The sequence below is a fragment of the Sphaerodactylus townsendi genome, linkage group LG13 (assembly GCF_021028975.2).
Source record: "Sphaerodactylus townsendi isolate TG3544 linkage group LG13, MPM_Stown_v2.3, whole genome shotgun sequence".
Lineage (NCBI taxonomy): Eukaryota > Metazoa > Chordata > Lepidosauria > Squamata > Sphaerodactylidae > Sphaerodactylus > Sphaerodactylus townsendi.
Window position 1 is genome coordinate 50,810,693 of NC_059437.1, and position 18,557 is coordinate 50,829,249.

General features: G+C 41.4%; 1 protein-coding gene across 1 annotated transcript in view; it reads left to right on the top strand.

Annotated features, from left to right (window-relative positions):
- Positions 1–18,557, top strand: part of DEF6 (DEF6 guanine nucleotide exchange factor) — a 28,030-nt gene that overhangs the window by 5,770 nt on the left and 3,703 nt on the right. The window contains exons 4-11 of the mRNA XM_048513857.1: positions 2,162–2,294; positions 6,314–6,499; positions 11,463–11,690; positions 12,754–12,900; positions 14,196–14,304; positions 15,901–16,199; positions 17,330–17,496; positions 18,159–18,357. Coding sequence (XP_048369814.1) covers positions 2,162–2,294; positions 6,314–6,499; positions 11,463–11,690; positions 12,754–12,900; positions 14,196–14,304; positions 15,901–16,199; positions 17,330–17,496; positions 18,159–18,357 — 1,468 coding nt within the window. The remainder of the gene's footprint in view (positions 1–2,161; positions 2,295–6,313; positions 6,500–11,462; positions 11,691–12,753; positions 12,901–14,195; positions 14,305–15,900; positions 16,200–17,329; positions 17,497–18,158; positions 18,358–18,557) is intronic.

The following is an 18,557-nucleotide window of genomic DNA, read 5'->3' on the forward strand; positions in this document are numbered from 1 at the left end:
GGCGTTCCAACGTTCTACCACGGTGCTGCTGGGTCAGCAGTGCATTACTACATACCTTGATCTTGTACTACTGGTTGCTGACTGTAAATAAAATGACTTTGTATGGGCAGGTTTTTGCCAGTGGAGTTTCCACATGTGGGGAGTTTTCTGTGCACTTTGTTTTTTTCTGGGGTTTTTCCCCACATGAATCTCCCAGCAATTTTTAAAACTCAGATTTTGGTTTTATGGGGGCACAATTCAGATAGGGGCAATTGGAGATAGGGGTAAGCCTTCCTGACTCGAAATAGTTTGGGGCGAGGGGGGCTTAAATTCTCTCTTCTTCCCTGCCAGGTTCCTAATACGAATATGGAACTTACAGCACATGTCTGGTTCGGTAGGTAGGGAAACTGAAAATGTTTTTTGTGAAAGCCTTTTCAGTAAAGTGGTTAGAGTGTTGCTTTATTGCTATAGAGTCCTGTGTTCATATCCCACGAACTTTCACAAGTTGTTGTGGGTTTTCCAGACCACATGGCCATGGTCTGGTAGTTTTTGTTCCTAACATTTCACCCACAGCTATGGCTGGCTGGCAAATGGATGCATCTGTAAATGAACTCTGCCCAAATACAAGCAAATGTACCTCCCCCCTACCTCCCCCTCCCCCCCAATAAAGTGGACAAAAATATACCCCACTGCAAATCACTCTGTGCTGTGTCATGGAGAGAAGCACATCTTACTGTGACATGCCTCTGAAGATGCCAACCATCAATACAGGTGAAACATTAGGAGCAAAAACTACCAGCCCACAGCCACACAGCCCAGAAAACCCAAAACAGCCAGTTGATTCCAGCTGTGAAAGCCTTCACCAATACTTCTTCACAGGATGGTTATTAGGGTAAAATGAAGCAACAGTATGTACCTTTCTGAGCTTTTTGGTGGAAGGGTAGAATAAAAACATGATACTTTCAGTGTGAGAAAAGTCCTACTTCATGTTGGGAAAATGTACCAGTCAATGGTAATAGGTTTGTCTATGGTCAGCTGCTTGTAAATATGTTAAAAGTTTTTTAAAAATAAAACGGATTCTAAAAGTCAGCTGGCAAAAACAGTTTTCACTTTATCTAACCTGCTTCAATATATTTCAGGAAGAGGGGGATTCATAAAGCTTGGGGTTTTTGGGGTTTTCTATTTTTCAAAGACATCTTTGTTCCTTGAAAGGGAATGATGTGATGTGAGCTGCCTCATCCAATCTTATAGAGAAAAGAAAAAAATCATGACGATTTCATCCTCTCTGGTCAATGTTACAACTGTAAGCAATATGTGGAACATTTTTTCCTCCCAAAATAGCACAGTGAAACCTTTGCATAGGCTGAACGCCATTTTACTCAGTGTGAGCACAACATTATCTTTCATAAGGGAAATCATCACCCACAAAATCATGGGTCAAAAATTTTGCTCACTTAAAACGTAGCCCACATTGTTACAATAAACCCAAAGAATTAATTTGCCTGAGTGGGAAAGCAGTATAATAATATTTAATTTGACCATCCAATTAACAGTATGCAGAAAAGGTGCTAACATTTCCAGTGACTCAGCATTCAGCAATAATACTATGTGGAGCAAACCCAGCAACTCAGGTGTGAAACAATGAAGGGAACATGCTCATCTGAAAAGTTGCTTAAAATGATTAAAGGATTGTCTGATCACAGTTGGAGTTGTACACAAATTTTCTTTAAACTTTGGAATTGGTTCTTTTTTCCTTGTAATATTATGAAGATGTATTGGTAGCGAATGATATTCCCATTGATTTCAGTGGACAACATATTTCCACCTGTAATTGTTTTTAATCTCTGAGCCAACTGGATTGAAATTCTCAAGTGTTATACCCCCTCAACCAAGAGTTCTCCTCCCTTCCAGGTTTTAGCCAGATAAGAGCAATCCTCCCTATTCCAGAGGTAACATAAGCACAAACGTTTCTGGCTGTTAAACTTTTCTCTCCCACTGAACTGGGATGGCATTTCTACAAGTTGTAGGTCTTACACAAGGTTTCTTCCCTTCCAAATATTAGGCAGAGTGGGACAACTGTTCCTATTACAGAGGTGGTATAAGGCCCACCTTACATCCAGATTTTATTTCTCTCTCCCGTCCCAACTAATTGGGTTGAAATTCTCAGTGATTGTGCCCTCAGTCAACTGATCCTTCTTGCCAAACTGCTGACAGAGGAGAAAGGGTCCCTAGTTCATAGGCCATTGAAATCGCTTGCAAGCAGAGGGTTGGTGGTGCATTTTTCCTTCATCCTTTCCAGTTGCTGGGATCCTGATGTGAGTAGAGTGTGGGAGGCCTGGTAACCATTGCTGCTTTACACATGAATGGGCAAACTTGGGCATAATTGGGTCCTCACCATTCATGCTTTTAGATGAGAAAAGATCTCAAACTAGAGAGTCTCACATAGTAGGGTCTGATCCTTCATCATTGTTCCCTTGCCTCTCATCTTGTCCTCTGTGTGTGTGTGTGTGTTGCTTTTTACTTTTGAGATGGTGAAATCCTTATCTTCTGTTTGCAAAGCCCACAGTCTGATGGACAGCAGAGAGAATATCAAGCATACGAGGATTATCCAGTGGCTCTTTGTTTGGCCTCCTGTGGTCTTGGCTGTCCTTTACACCTTACAGAACATATCAAACCACTCTTCCCCACCCCCCCAAAGGTGCCAGGTGACAGGCTTGGGAGGGAGAAGGAAAATTGGACATGATCAAAACTTCTGCCTCTGTTCCCCCACACGTATACCAGAACATGCAAATAATGTATTTGATCACATCTGCCATCAGGCTAATGACTGCTATCTGGAATGATAGGCAAAATTCCCCAGCATTATATAGAATGTGGACAAGTCTTCAATCAGTGAGCCCTGAATGTGATGGGGAAAACATATAGCACAGAAAAACTAGTCAGAGATAGCCCTGTGCTGCTTAAACATGGGATAATTGTTCATTTATGTTTAATATATTATGAATGCATTTGTGTTTAATGTTCATATGCAATTTAACAGCATCAACAGAATGCTTTTTAAAGGATTTTGTGGCACTCTTCAGTATGTTCAATGTCCCATAGCCCTTATGCTCTGGGAGGTCCTCATCCATGGGCTGTACTAATGGGGGACCACTACATGATCAAAACAAGTGGTGCAGCCCTGAATGATGGACTTCTAGTTACCCATATATTTGTTTGGAGGGCCAAAAGAATACCTACATTTGCTAGGTTTGATTCCTCTGTGACCCTTAATGATCAGCAGTTTAAACTGGGGTATATGAAGGATTGGGGAGTGTATGCAGCCTTCTTTATTTATATATTTCATCCCACCATTCATAACCAAGTTGGCTTCTAATATGACTTCTAATAATAAAAAACAGTGCTGCAAAAAAAGTTTTATGAGGGTGTTCTCATTAAAGTCTGAGGCCCAACTGTGATGGAAAGGTCCCTGGCTGCTTTCTTTTTTATTTTCTCTTGTATGGCCCCACTAATATTGGCTAGTAGCTGAAAAGAGGGGACTCTTAGCAAGTGGTAACTGAATTCAAGCACAATGGGTTCAACCTTATGGTCCTTCAGAATAAAATATACTCTTGATAGGGTTACAAAATGTGGGTAATGTTACTCAAAATGGTGGGGGTCTGTCCCTTTTAGAGTTGAAGAATTAGTGAGAGCAGACCTTTTGTTTAGCGAGGGGTCAGGCAAGTTTGAATCTTGGTTGCCCACTTTTACAGAGAGTTGCTTAAGTAAGAAATTTGCAGGATAGTGAAATAAAATTAAACAGTTTTATTAAAGGAAAAATAATAAACATACAAGCACACAGCAATCAAAGCAGCAGAGCATACACACAGTCTTAAAATGTATATAAAGTTGAGGGTATAGGTTTTGAGATATATGGAAGGAATTGGGGTATTTTTTAGCGGTGATACTTTATCAGATCCTGAAGTGGCTTTAGGTCCAATGAATAGAGCTTAGCAACCGCGCTAAGTCTGGTAGAAGAAGAAACAACGCATTGGAGACAATATCAATAGACAGAGAGATGTCCAGAGATGTTGAACACTGGCGGCTGGGGAGGGTGCTACTTACAGGGAGAAGGGGACTCTAAGGGTCATGCAGATCAACCCTTAGTCACCCAAAACAAAGAAGAGTCTTGCCTTTCTGTGGAGAAGTCAATGGGTGGACATCAACTTGAGTGATGAGTTGTTAATCTATTCCATTCTATTAGTGGGTTGGGCACTTGGTTTAAGTGGCTAAACTGGGAGTGTCCAAAAGGGGGAAGGTATCTGATTAAATTACAACTGTAAAACAATGTCAATGCAAATAAGGTGGTTTTTTGAGAGGAGGAAGAAATTAAAGATTACGGTTGTATTGGCAAGAACACTTGAAGCAATCACATTAGCATGTTCTTTGTTTTAGTGAGGCAGATAGTCCAGGGTGGCAGGTGAAACCGGGCTTCCACTGTAGAAGTGTTGTTCCACCTTTATCTCTTTAGGAAGGGAGTCAGGTAGTACTTCACTCCAATTCCTATTTCCAGAACAATCTGGCACAGAGCATTTTTTATTATTTCATGGCTCAGATAAAAAACATAGAGCTGGGTCATGGGACACAACGTGCTAGGTTCCTGGCTGGCTACCAACCACTGCCCACTCTAAAAGTTCTGAATGCAGACTAGTTGGTAAATAGCCCAAGACTGATGATAGCTTTTTAAAATGATGCTTATTATTGCTGTTAGCTAGTTGGAAAGTTGACATCTGTCTGGTGCATTGAAGCTGGTTGCCATAATGAAACAGTGACTAGAGTATAACTGTACAAGACCCCAAAGGCCCAGCAAGCAAACAAGAGGACCCACACTTACTCTGGTCTAAACCTTAAACTTGATAACTTATCTATGCCACTTTGCTTGCTTCAAAGTGCTGTTGCAGGCGTGATATTAGTGGATGGGGGAATAAATGGGTATGTTTGCTTTTTCTTTGTGCATGTGGTTTAAAGAAATGATACCTTTTTGCCAATGAAGATGTTATTTGACAGCCACATCAGTCAGCTTAACCTGGTTTACAGGGTTTTTGTGAGGATAAAATGGGGGATGGGGAGAGAAGAAAAGAGAGAGAACTGTTATGTTCCCTTCCAACCAGTGGTGGGATTCAAATAATTTAACAACCGGTTCCGGTGGTGGGATTCAAATAATTTAACAAGTGGTTGTTTACAAACACCATTTTAACAACCGGTTCTGCCGAAGTGGTGCGAACCTGCTGATTCCCACCACAGCTTCCAACCCACGCAGTGACCCTGACTCAGACTCTCTAGGGAGGCGCCAAGGTTGGTGACTGAGCAGGGCCAGAAGAACTAGAAAGGACCCTGATCTGCAGGGCTGCCTATGGACAATGTCTCCTCAGCGCCAGAGGCAGCCCTGCCAAAGCCTGTGAGGGAAACCTCACCATCAGCACCTGAGATAGTCAGCCAGTCTCCAGGCTCAGCCGTGTAGATCCCCAGGACCCCCTCAAATGCTGGAGGCAGAAGGCCAGGCCAAAGTGGCACAGAGGAGGTGAACTACCAGGCCAGCTGAACACAACCCTGTGGTTATGGATGCCAGCCTCCAGGTAGGACCTAGAATCGCTGGAATGGGCTAGACACTGACAGTAGCCGAGTGTTTAGTAGCTGAGACAGTAACATCACTGCATAGGGAACCACATGCAGTCTCCCCTAAATGATATGGCTTCAGTACTATTAATATTTGTGTAGATGAGGACTTCAGCAGGAGCAACTTTTCTTACTCCCATATAAACACAAAGAAAAATCAGAGTTAAGTGCCACAATCTGCACCTTTCAGACAATACTGAAACCTAGGATGCTGTGAGAAGAACTGCTACCCATTACTAGGTGACAAACCCATCTTTTCAGATGCAGTGGAGGTGAACCATCATGAAATCCATAGAATGGAGCAATATGAAGACCAGATTCCCAATACATTGTTTTAGCATTTGATGCAGTATAGCTTAGCTTCCACTGACCTATTAAACCTGTAATATATCAACTTACCTGTTGGGTAGCATGCATCTGCTGAAGTTTCCTCTCAGTGATTTTGGGAACAAAAGCCTGCTCCTCCTTTGCACAGGAACATTTCTCTCACCTACTCAGCATTTTCATCTGTTATATGAAAATGGGGATGCTTTTTTTTCTCTAAAAAATGCAAGATGGTAACACATAAGTATTGCCACCAAGACGTTTCCCGCTGCTTCCGCAGCATCTCTTGCAAAATGACCCTGATATTGTGCAAAAAATTCTGAAAGCAGGAACAATCTGTGCCCTTTATTTGCAGGTAGAAGAAGGTGCTTTTGTCAAGGAGAGTTTTGATGAATTGTGCTGGACGTTGACAGCAAAGAAGAATTACAAGGCACACTGGAATGGGAACAGTATTGTATCCCATGAAGATGCGTTCAAGCTTTGGTGTCTCTTTAATTTCTTATCTGAAGACAAGTACCCTCTTGTTATGGTTCCAGATGAGGTAGGGTCACTTTCTGAGTAATTTTCTTTGTTGTGCTTGTGATAAAGGGTGAGTCACAGCAAAGATATTTTGCATCGCCAGCCAATAACTACCGGTATATAGCAGTAATAGCAGCCTGGTGCCCAGTAAATATGGACATGATAACTATAACTTGTAGATTTCTGCAAATAGTTCCACAGATTTGAATTGAATCATTATCACATTCTGGTCTGATTACTCTAACAATGACACTATACCAAATTGGTTTTGCAGCTGTTTGAATAATCTGGTGAAAGCATTCAAAATTGTACCCTGTATACCCAGATATTGTACCTTTCATCAAAAGATTCTCCTCTTTTTTTTTGCATTCTGTTATGTTAGTTGACATGCACATTCCTGCACAAGCAATTATGAGAGTTCCTTCATATATAGACCTTCAGGAGGCATTAAATATCCTATGAGAACTGTTTGAGAGTTCTACTTCAGGAGAAGTGGACAGTATGTCTTTACTCTTTCCATCATGTACAATTCTGCCTGCTGTCATCTTTGAAGATATTAAGCCTGCCTATCTTGTACACTGGAACTTAATGCACTTTCCATTTGCTCAGTCATGAGGCAGAAGCTCTTGATCTTCTACTATGCACAACTCTCTGAAAAGTGTATTGTTAATCTGTGATATTTACCTGCCTCTGACCTCAAACAGCATGTTTATTCTGCAGTAGGGAAACTTTTTCCAGTTTCAAAATTTGCTCTAAAGCAAGGTCTTCAGTTTCAAGCTTTGCTTTCAATCTTTCCTGCTACTGCAGTTGTTGCTGAATAACATTAGTACAGTAACATTGCTCTCACTATCCTAGACTAGAAGGTCTCTTCCGATTTACTTACCCTGCTCCATGTTGAGACACCCCTAGAATGATACCAGGAGTTGTGCCTTGAATATCATTTGGCCCATGATGCTCAAACAACAGTTTTTAGTGAAGGTTCTGAGGACCATATGAGAGAAGGATAGCAACTGAGCCTGTAGTTCAACGTTTAAGGGTCCTCTCTAGTGACTGCATTCCTCTTTTTAGTTCTAAATTGAGGATTCAGATTTGGCCAGATGTGGTACATGGCCAAATGCACATCAGAGGCATTGCAGAATGGAAGTTGTCATGACTCAGCTAAGAATTGCATATGAAATCTATATTCTGTAGGATCCACTTGGGGAAGGGGGAGGGTCTGCCTTCTAACATTTTCCTGACAGGCAAACTTATACAGCTTGAATGTTCACTTCTCTGGCTGTCTCTAAACAGTTTTACACACACAGTCATCTGATATACACTATGTGGACCTAATTCTCTTTCTGGGCAAGATTGCTGAACTGCACACTCTGTGTCTATTTCTAAAGAGTGCTGGTTGGCTAAAGTCTTTTTAAAAGCCTTGGAAATTGTTATGAAATGACCATCTCTGAAATGAGATTTTAAGTAAAAGTATAAACTGCAGTGCCTCATTGCAAAGTTGCCCAATGTATGACACCATGCTAGTCTAGACTTTTTTGTACCTAAAAAATCTTTCCGATACCTATCTTAATACTTCCAGTTTCTCTGACACTTAAGAATACCTTGCACAGTATTTGCCCTGGCACATACAGTGATTGATTCATTAGAGATTAGATGAACTTTTCCCTATTTTCCATTATGTATTACCATAAAAACAAGTAAGCCTTGTTCTCACATCTCTGTGGGGAATTGTGCCTCACACTTTTGAGAAACATTCATTTTGAGTATAACCGAACTACCATTCTTGTCACATTTCCTTTATGCTGCTCCCTGACCTAATATTAATATTTGTGTGTTTTCTGTGCTTTTGTGCTCTTTTTCCTAAAGATGCAGGCTCTTTTTGTTTAATTATGCTCAAGTTGTACAAATGGCATACATATACACTCAGATACATTTGAATAGTACATCTGTCCAAAAGGGTGTTGCAGGGGCAGATATTGAGATAGGACTTTTAATGTGTCTGAATTCTAGGATCATAATGTATCCAGGCTTTATTTCTATTGAAAGGTGTTAGCAGACCAATTGGTATCTACGTGAATAAATATATACATGCAGTAGTGTAGGTTCACTGTTTTAAAAAGAAAACGTAATGAAGGAGGAAGGAAATAATGCTCAAAAAGTATTCTCTACTCAAACAGGTAGCATTTCTCTAGGGTCTCATGAAAAGGTCTTTCATATCACTGCTACCTGATCCTTTTAATTGGAATTGCTAAGGGTGACTTGTTACTGAGTCATAGCTCCTACTTCTGTGATGAAGTTCATGCTTGTGCTTTTGTTTTCAGGGATGGGGGATAGGATAGGCTCACCATATGTTCACTGGAGGAAGAAGCTCTCTGGCTCCCAGTGGGTATTCTCCCTCTGGATGCTAGAGGGAGAAAAAAATATTTTAGAAACCCTATTGGTAGGATGGCACTTCCAGGTAACACTAGGGTTGCCAGCTCTGGGTTGGGAAGTACCTAAAGATTTTGGGGATGGAGCCTATGAAGGACCAGGTTTGGGGAAAGGGAGGAACTTCAGTGGGGTATAATGCTATAGCGTCCACCTTCCAAAACAGCCATTTTTTCCAGGAGAACTGATCTCCATCACATGGAGATTACTTATAATAGCAGGAGCTCTTCAGCCTCCACCTAGAGTTGGCAACCTTAGGTAAAACCCCATGTCTTCACAGTAGAGTTTCTGGTGATTTCCAGAGAGGTATATGATCACTTCTGGGTTTCCTAGAAGTTACATCACTGACATCCACCCCACCCCCCTCCCTGTCATCCCCCTACCACAGGCTCCCACTGGTTGTCCGGTGGAGCGGGGATGTTGTTTCAAACTTTGTATTTAACAGTATATAGTCATTCAGTCGGGATAGTATAAGATCATGAGGTAAAAACATTTCAGAACAACAAACAGTAACTGGACCGTGACTTCAGACTGCAAACTTGAAGGACAAAGAATGACTGAATATGAAATACTACATGTATCAGCTCTTCATTCCACTTTCTGCTGCAGCTTACAAAACATCTAGATTGGACACACCCATTATAAATACCTTCATGTATGAATTCACAGCATACTTTTTCTGCCCAAATGGTTAATTACTTTAAAAAATGCCATTCAGTCATGCAGAACTATTAATAACAGTAATAATCTCTAAATTCCAGAAGGATTGTTGGAAGAAGGGAAATTTCTCTGTTGTTCAGTGCAAAGTCTCTATCAGGTGATTTATAAATCCACAGATCAGGGACTCATCTACACTGGGCCCGAAGCCAGCAAAGATTTAGTTAGTAAGATTTGAATTCGAAAGTTTCCTTCAGTTTCTACTGCATCCATCTCATTGGCTGACTTCAGATGGTGTGGCAACTGTCGACTTTTCCTATCCCCTTTGCAGATCAACAGAAAAGATTCTGAGTGTGCACGTACTTACCAGCTCTGCTTCCTGTTTCCCACCAAGACATTTCCTGTTCTTCAGCTCTTGAAAACTTGAGATAACTTTTTGTATTCAAACCTCTGTAATTTGGAATTGAGCACCAAGGACCGTGTTCAGTAGCACAGTATAAGAAACTGAAATTTGTGGAGCTAAGTACTTCTTATGCTCCCTAGTCACAAGAAATGCTGGTACTATCTTTCCCCGCAGGACATACTGATGTTTATAGCAAGAAGCTAACTATATGAGAAGCATAGTTTGTGCTAGTCGCATGCTGTCTGCAACGTAAAATAACAGAAGCCACAACAGGACAAAAACCTTCACAGGTTTGAACTTCAGGGGCCATAAAAGCTGAGGAAAGGCTTCCGGTTCCTTCACTTTATTTATTTAGCCTATATGTATACTGACTCTTGGCTTCCAAAGTAAGTCACCCAAGATGACGAACAATCTCGTCTAATGGAATTATTGTGATATGCACCTGATTTTATTGCCCCAGGCACTTTACTTAAGTTAAAGACTGGGAGAACTGGTCTGGCTTGCTGGGCAGGAAGAAAACTTCAGCGTTCAGATGACAGTGACAGGAAGGTAGATCAAGACCAGGCTGAATGAATGGGAAGGAAAATTATCTTCCTGCTGTGGCAGACAGCAGTATAGTGTGGGCAAGTGTTCTAGGCCAGGTAAAAGTGAACACACAGCTAGCATAGCTAGTAAAAATATATTGATTCCCCTTTTCACATCATTTGAAAAATAATGCATTTTCAAGAAACAATTGATTTTTACTTTGAGGAAAAAATACAGGCAAATTTTTGTCCCATGTATTATGCCCATTTCCACCCCCCCCCCCCCGATCTCATGTTGACTTAATCTTCTTATTCTGAACATAAAATCCAGAAGGAACCTGCTTTATCCTTAACCTAATGCCAGTGATACTGATGCATATTAAGATAGATTAGGGGCACTGAAGTCTTTACCCAAGACAGAGCCTGATTCTTTTTTTAAATGACCCTTCTATTGGTGGTTAAAAGTATTTTTTGCAAACGATTTGTTTGATTAATTAAATTAATTATTATTTATTATATTGTGCCCAAACCCACTCAAATGGGATTAGATTGTATTTCAGGTTTTTTGCACACAGGAGTAGCAGACTGGGTAACTAAAGTTCTAATGCTTACATATTATGAAATTTACATATTATGAAACTTAAATCAAATGTTATTGTTTAACCAAAAGGCTTATTAAAACTGTATATTTAGCTCTTCATTAAATATGACTGAATATTTTCAAGGAAAGTTCAAGTTAGATGGAAAAGGCTTCAGGGAGAAATGAGGAGGGAGAGCACGAATACAGTTTCCCTAGAAAGAAGGTTCTGTATTGCAAAGTAAACTGTAGCAGGAAAACCCTCCAAGTGAAATGCCAGATTCCTTGAACAGAAAGGAAATGTATATGATTCCAAAGGAGAGTCTACATAACAGCTGGTGATTAGAGGTGGGAAGGAATGTTTGATGCTTTCCTGGCTGAATTCCACTACATGTTTTAGGTGGAGTATCTCTTGAAGAAGATCTGCATGGCTCTGAATATTGAACTCAACAGTGGAGAGCTAGATGACTACCTTTCCCAAGAGCCTCAGCAACAGAGTGGCTTGACAGTCTGGCAATTCTTGGATTTGGTTAATTCAGGCCGGTTCTTGCGTGGGATTGAACGAGAGGCTATCAGTATGGCTATTGAAGAGGTCTACCAGGAAATCATTGGGGATGTGCTCAAGCAGGTAAAGAACTCTTTCCTGGTCAGGAAATATGAGAGATATTTTTTCTAGGTCTCCCTAGAATGAGCTAAAAGTAAAGGGTTTGCTGAAGCAAACAGAGATCTAGCTGAGTACTTTGTTTCCCTCTGGAGACACCTTTATTGGTTTTGTTATTATTGTTTACTGCATGTTTCAATTACCTTTTTGGGCAAAGATAATAAAGTATTAAATACTTTAAAAACATAAGTTAAAATGTAGTAAGTGGACAAGGGGAAACAGTTCTGATCAGTGAGACCATACATGAAGGAAGAATGAAACCTCTCTTGTCCCACACCACAGCCCTGATCTGAATCCCACCTGCTGCCACAATATTAAAAGGTAGGTCTAGTTTGATCCTAAATGCCTGGTGCAAGGAAGAAGGAAGACCAGTCAGCACTCTCAACACACACCACTGCTTGGGTACTGCACTGATTCCAGATGGGAGACCAAACTCTAGCAGGATCAGTATATGGCACACTCTAAGACATATGCATAGAGTATTTCTGTTAAGTAATCCTATGTGAGATGCACAGAAGACTAAGTAAAACAACTCTATTGCGTCATTCATGTTTTCACTTTTCTACTAATACCACTTTGGGAAGCTCTGCCATGGCTTCATTAATGGGGATGAAGCTGTAAGTTCAACTTACAGGGAATCACACATGACCAGTTCACCATGTGCCTGCAAAGATCTAATCAAACTATGTTCTCAACATGACAATAGAGTTGTTTCACTTAGGTGCTCAATAAACCACTTTATTATGCGGTGAATGTTGCATTGATCAAATCATCCCATACTCTTAACAGTGCAAACCTAAGCAGAGTTAACACCCTTCTGATTTCATTGAAGTCAAAGATCTCAGATGAGTTTAACTGTGTTTAAGATTGTATTATAAATACACCTATTTGTTAGTGTGAATTGACTCCTTGTGGCATGACTCCTTTTTCTGGCCGCAGTGTAGGTATAGTCTTGCAAATGTCTTTTGAACAGTTCGTTATTTTACAACATGTTTGTGAGCCTCTCCTTCTTTCTTTACTCTTGACACAGGGCTATTTGTGGAAGAAAGGTAACCTGAGGAGGAATTGGTCTGAACGATGGTTTACCCTGAAACCAAGTGATCTCTCTTACTATGTGAGTGAGGAACGGAAGGAGAAAAAGGGGAGCATTTCTTTGGACAGAAATTCATGTGTGGAGGTAACTTGGCAAGGAGAATAATGTGATTGATTCACCCACATATAGTAAAGGCCAAACTAAACATTACATTTAACTTGTGGCCACCATATGGGTTTGCAATCAGACAGCTGCTGTAAACTACCTGTGGGAATTTGCTTCCACAGCAGCGTAGGGGCCTGATTTGGATCAGGGCTGAAGCACAGGGAAGGAGAGGCCTCTTCAGCCTCTCTCCCCCCCCCCCACCACACTGTTTTTGCAATGGGGGAAGCAGCATGGGGGAAGTGTTATTTGCCTCATCAAGGGTCTGGATGTGCACTGCTCCCCCATACCACAGTCCCAATCCAAAATAGACCCCTGTGTGCTGCAGAAGCAAGTTCCTCTGGGAAACTTGCAGTTGCTGTCTTATTTCAAATTTCCATGGCAGCCACACATTAAATGTAATGTCTAGTTTGTCTCTGAAATTAGCCTATTTGCCAGTGTCAATAGTAAGTTAGCCCTGTGCCACTGAAAAAATAGGTAATTCTTGAGGAAAACCACCTGTATGGTGCACCCCAAAGCTAAGTGAGAAATGTGACATTCTTGAGGCATTCTAATGCCAGTGAGGATAAGGTGTGAAGTCCAAACTGGTGTTATAAAATATGGCTTTTCACTGGTCTGCACCTATGCGGGAACTGTTGCACAAGTCATTGCTATTTCTTCCAAGGGTCATGAATTTGTCTGTACTTAGTATATTTGTTAATGGCAGGTCTCTCCCCAGGGCCATCACTGATTTTAAGTGGCATATCTAATGACAGATCTCTTCTGAAATTTTTAAAAATATAATTGTTCTGCCATCCACATTGGAAGGAAAGTATATAATTAATATTCTGAAGACCTGTGTGGAATTGTACTCTGTTATTGTTTGCCATCAGTGGTACTTTGGAAAAAGTTTCTTGGAAAAAAATTGGAGTTGAAAAGATGGCCTAGTCGATCTTCAATTTGACATATGCATTTTCAAGTACTTTCATGATCACTCTGATATGTTTCTTATTTTTCAGTTAATTCACTTGTGATAGCTGCTCCTTTTCTCAAACTTTTTTTGATTTCTTTCCAGTAGCAGATGATAACCTTGGTAATGTGAACAAGTCCTTAGCTGGTCTACTTTGGAGAAAAGAGCAAGAGGTCGGGGGCTTTTTTCCTGGCTAAATTGCATAGACCAGAAGGTGTTGCTGTTTCAGAGTGCTGTGGGAAAGGGGATCTCGTTCCCAGCTTGAGAAAAAGGGGTACGTTTCATATCTTGTGCTGTTTTAACTTCTTTCTTCTTTCCTGACTCAAAGATCTTGCCAGACAGGGATGGAAAACGATGTATGTTTTGCGTGAAAACAGCTTCTCGGACGTACGAAATGAGTGCCTCAGATACCAGGCAGAGGCAGGAGTGGACCCTTGGTGAGTATCATGGTGTTTCTAGCTTTAAAAGGGGCTTGGACAGATTTATGGAGGAGAAGTCGATTTATGGCTACCAATCTTGATCCTCCTTGATCTGAGATTGCAAATGCCTTAACAGACCAGGTGATCGGGAGCAACAGCCGCAGAAGGCCATTGCGTTCACATCCTACATGTGAGCTCCCAAAGGCACCTGGTGGGCCACTGCGAGTAGCAGAGAGCTGGACTAGATGGACTTTGGTCTGATCCAGCTGGCTTGTTCTTATGTTCTTATGTTCTGTACTGTTCCTTCTGTGAAGGGCAAGATTCTTTTCTCCTGCTTTGAAGAGCTGATGAAATGAACTTAAAATATAAACAGCAAGGAATGGAGGACAGATCTTTATCCCCTTAACTTTAGACAGGCTTTGTTCGTGGATTTGTGTTCTTCCTTTATAATTTTAATAGCCGCCCCTAAACTAACTGAAGCTGCCAAAGGCAGAGCTGAAAGCATTCATGTGTCTGAGCAAATACTAGTCATATGTCTATTGGGGATCTGGTTCAAGTTTTATAAGAGCAAATGTTGTATTGTTTTCTTCTCCTTGGATCTTGAGCCTTCCACTAGTTTTCTTTTCCTGATTTTAAAAACATTTTATAGCTAAGAATTAGCAGAACATTAAAAAATGGAATCAAATCCCAGTTACAATTAGTTCTAAAGAATAAGAGAGGAAACAATGCTATAAAATCATACATATGATATCAAAAATTACCATTATTGATATAAACTTTAATAATCCAAAATAAGTTTTAAAAACCTGATGATTAATGTTATAAATTACTAGAGTTCTTGTCACAAAATAAAAGTTGCATTGGCATATTATCATCTTTCCTAGTGTGATTAATCATTACTAATTATGGTGGTTTTGACTGGAACAGGATAAGGCAGAGCCACAGAGTTGTGCCAGTTAGATCTTTTCATGGTGTACATGTATCATTGATATCATTCTCTTCTCTCTCTGCGCCATAGGACATCTTGGGTGATTACTGCTGTTCTGCTAGGAAGGCAGGATCCAATTTCTTACTTCCTGTTGCCAGGCAGAGTGTCTTTTCTTCCCCAGTTTATTTCCTGCCTTCAGGGAGATCAGTATAGCCCAGTTGCCTGTGCTTCTTTATATTGTCCTTTTTCTTAATCGAAGTCTCTACCTTCTTTCCTGCTCCTTCTCTTTGTTGGGCAATACTGGAAGACTGGAAGAGTCAGAGTACAGCTGGAGACCTTTCTGGTGGCTGTGTGCCTTATTGCCTCTAAAATGGTGGTGAACCCCACTAAGGAACAGATTGCCTCTGACAAGAGCTTCCTTTCTGAGGAAGACATTGCTGCCCCACTATCAGCTGCATTGTTTTCTCTCCCCCTACAAGCTTTTGTAGCCTTGCAGTTTAGTTAGGAAGTGCACCTTTCACTTCAGGAAGCCCTGGTTTAGTTCCTAATGTGTCAGCCAAAAAAAGTAGATATCCTATGTCTGGGCAGTTAACATGCTGCTGTGGTACAGCTCTTGTCAGCGAACTGACCCAGGCAGAGAAACATCTGGTCCCTCCTGATTTCCCTGTCCCTTCCTTCCCCAATAGCCATCCAAATGGCAATTCGCCTACAAACAGAAGGCAAGAAGTCTCTGCATAAGGATTTAAAACAGAAAAGGCGGGAACAACGAGAGCAACGAGAGCAGAAGAAGGCTGCCAAGGAAGAGGAGATGCAGCACCTAAAGCAACTGCAAGAGGAAAAGGAACGTAAACTGCAAGAGCTGGAATTGTTGAAGGAAGCCCAGCGGCAGGCAGAGCTTCTCCTGCAGGAGGAAGAGCAGCGGCGTAAGCAGCAGCATGAGGAAATGCAGAAGACACTAGAGATACAACTGCAGGAAGCTGAACAGGTACACACAAGATGGGCAGATGCCGGGTGGTTTCCCAGATTCATTTCCAGATCTGCCAGCATATGCAAAAATGATGGAGAATCTCACAGGTGTTTTGTCAGGTCTCATTCCATTATGTAGCTTCATTTCTGGTGCAGCAACAGCTGTCGACCATCCGCCTCAGACCTTCTGTGTGCAAACCTTGATTGGGTGGATCTAAGTATTTGCCCAATAGAGATTTTCAGTTTTAATGTTTTCTTTTACATTGTGGTATCTTGATGCAAGATGGTGGTGAACTTAGGTGGGAATCTGCTACATACCCAGCACTGTAATGTCAGCCAGAGTTGCCTGAATTAGACCATTATTTAGGTCTGAGTTAGACTATTAGTCTATCAAGGTCAGTAATGTCTGCTGTGACAGGCAGCTGCTGTTCAAGGTTTCACACAAAGGTGTTTCTAATCATCTGCCTGAATATTTTAAGTGTGTTTGCCAGGAATTGAACCTGGGACCTTCTGCATGGAAAGCATGTGCAGCCCCTGCTTCATGTCAGTTTTGGTCACAGGCTATTTATTTGTTATTATTTATGGGGGATGTGACATTTCTAGTGCACATATTTGTAAGTGGACTCTATTGGCACCAAATATTAGTCTCTTTCAATGCAAGAAGGATAGTATTATAATAAAAAACATTTTTCTTGCTTTAAATTGAACACTGCATAACAATGAGCCAGTAAAGACACTCACATACCAGGGTGCATACTATCCAGTTTAGCATGGTCATTGTCCTAATAGCTGGTCCTTCTTATGGTTTGGTCCTTAAGTGAACATACAGAAATCTCATATAGACTGGAATACCCACAGCCTGTAATGTTCCACTAGCTTTTGTTCCCAAAGCAGTTTGAGGCCTAGGACTATGCATGATCAGTTTTATTTATTCATATACTTGTTATTCTTATGCATTTCTTTTGTACTTGTACTGATCAATGACTGTGTACTGAAAGCAGCAATAAAACTGTTAATGACCCAAACAAAATCCTTCCCCAAATCTCTGCCTCCCTGCTGGAAAAGAGATGAATTTAGGTGACTTAGACTGCCCCCTGTTGTTGGCTGTGTATTCTACAGGCTAACTGTGTTCTGTTTGTGTTCCTGTAGGCTCGTGCTTCCATGCAAGCTGAAATGGTTCTGAAAGAGGCAGAAGCAGAACGTCAACGCAAGCGCATCACAGAACTGGAGGAGATGCAGCAACGACTCCAAGATGCCCTGCAGCAAGAGATCAAAGCACGTCAGGATGAAGAATCTGTGCGATGTGCTCAAGCCAGGTACTTCCTTCTAATGCTGCGCAATGGGGTTCATCCAGCCAGCATTTATGCTCAATTCTGCCAGTTCTCTTCCTTGCTACAGACCCCTTTTCTTCCCACATGACTTTTTCCAATGCAGGTCCCATGATCCCCAGCATGACCTTTTTGGGAGTCAAAAAGACTCCTTTTCACCAGCTGAAAACCTGATTATATCCAGCCGAATATTACAGAAAACAGCTTTGGCAATTGAGAAAGGTTAGATTAGGTTCCTCACAGAAAGTGGACATTTGCCCTTCCATTCTGAAAAAGCAGTGGACTCTTCCAGGGCCAAGGTACTGCTTCATCAGTTAGATTTATCCAGAAGTAAACGAGCCCTCTTCAATCCCCACCCCAAAATACTTCTTACTGGGAAAATCTCGAACAAAAATAATCACACCACAGATCAGCATAGATACTGCACTTCCTACTGGGAGAACTCAAGAGATTTTTTTTGGCCTCTTTTCTATTTGCACATAGAGATTCCAACTGGGACAAGGACTATTTCCCAAAAAAACTCTTTCCCCACCCTTCCACTGTGGCATAATCTAGGATGCCTGGAGCCAGTTTTCTATTCTTCCTTTAAAATCTATGGTTTGCCTCAACTCTGACTTAGTGCATAACTAGCTCTTGTGCACCCTTGTTAGGCTGCTGACTGAAGAGGAAGAAAAGATGAAGCAGTTAATGAAGCTGAAGGAAGAGCAAGAGGAGTACATCATCAAGGCCCAGCATGAAAAGCTAGTCCTCAAGCAAGAGATGGAAAACAAGAGCAAGTTTTTGGAAGAGGCCCAAAAGCAGCTGGAAGAAGTGAGAGTGAACAGAGAGAGGATGGACCAGGATGTCATGGTGAGTATGACGATATCTCTTCTTCCTCTTCTTCCTCCAGTTATAATACTTCTGAGAGATTGTCCTCACAATCACAGAGAACTCTTGAGAGATTGTCCTCACAGACAAACATACTATGGCCGTTTCCGCACGGCCCATTTATGACGGCCTGGGGGCGCCAAAAAAGGCGCCCCCAGGCCGCCGTTCGCACAGGCGCCGCT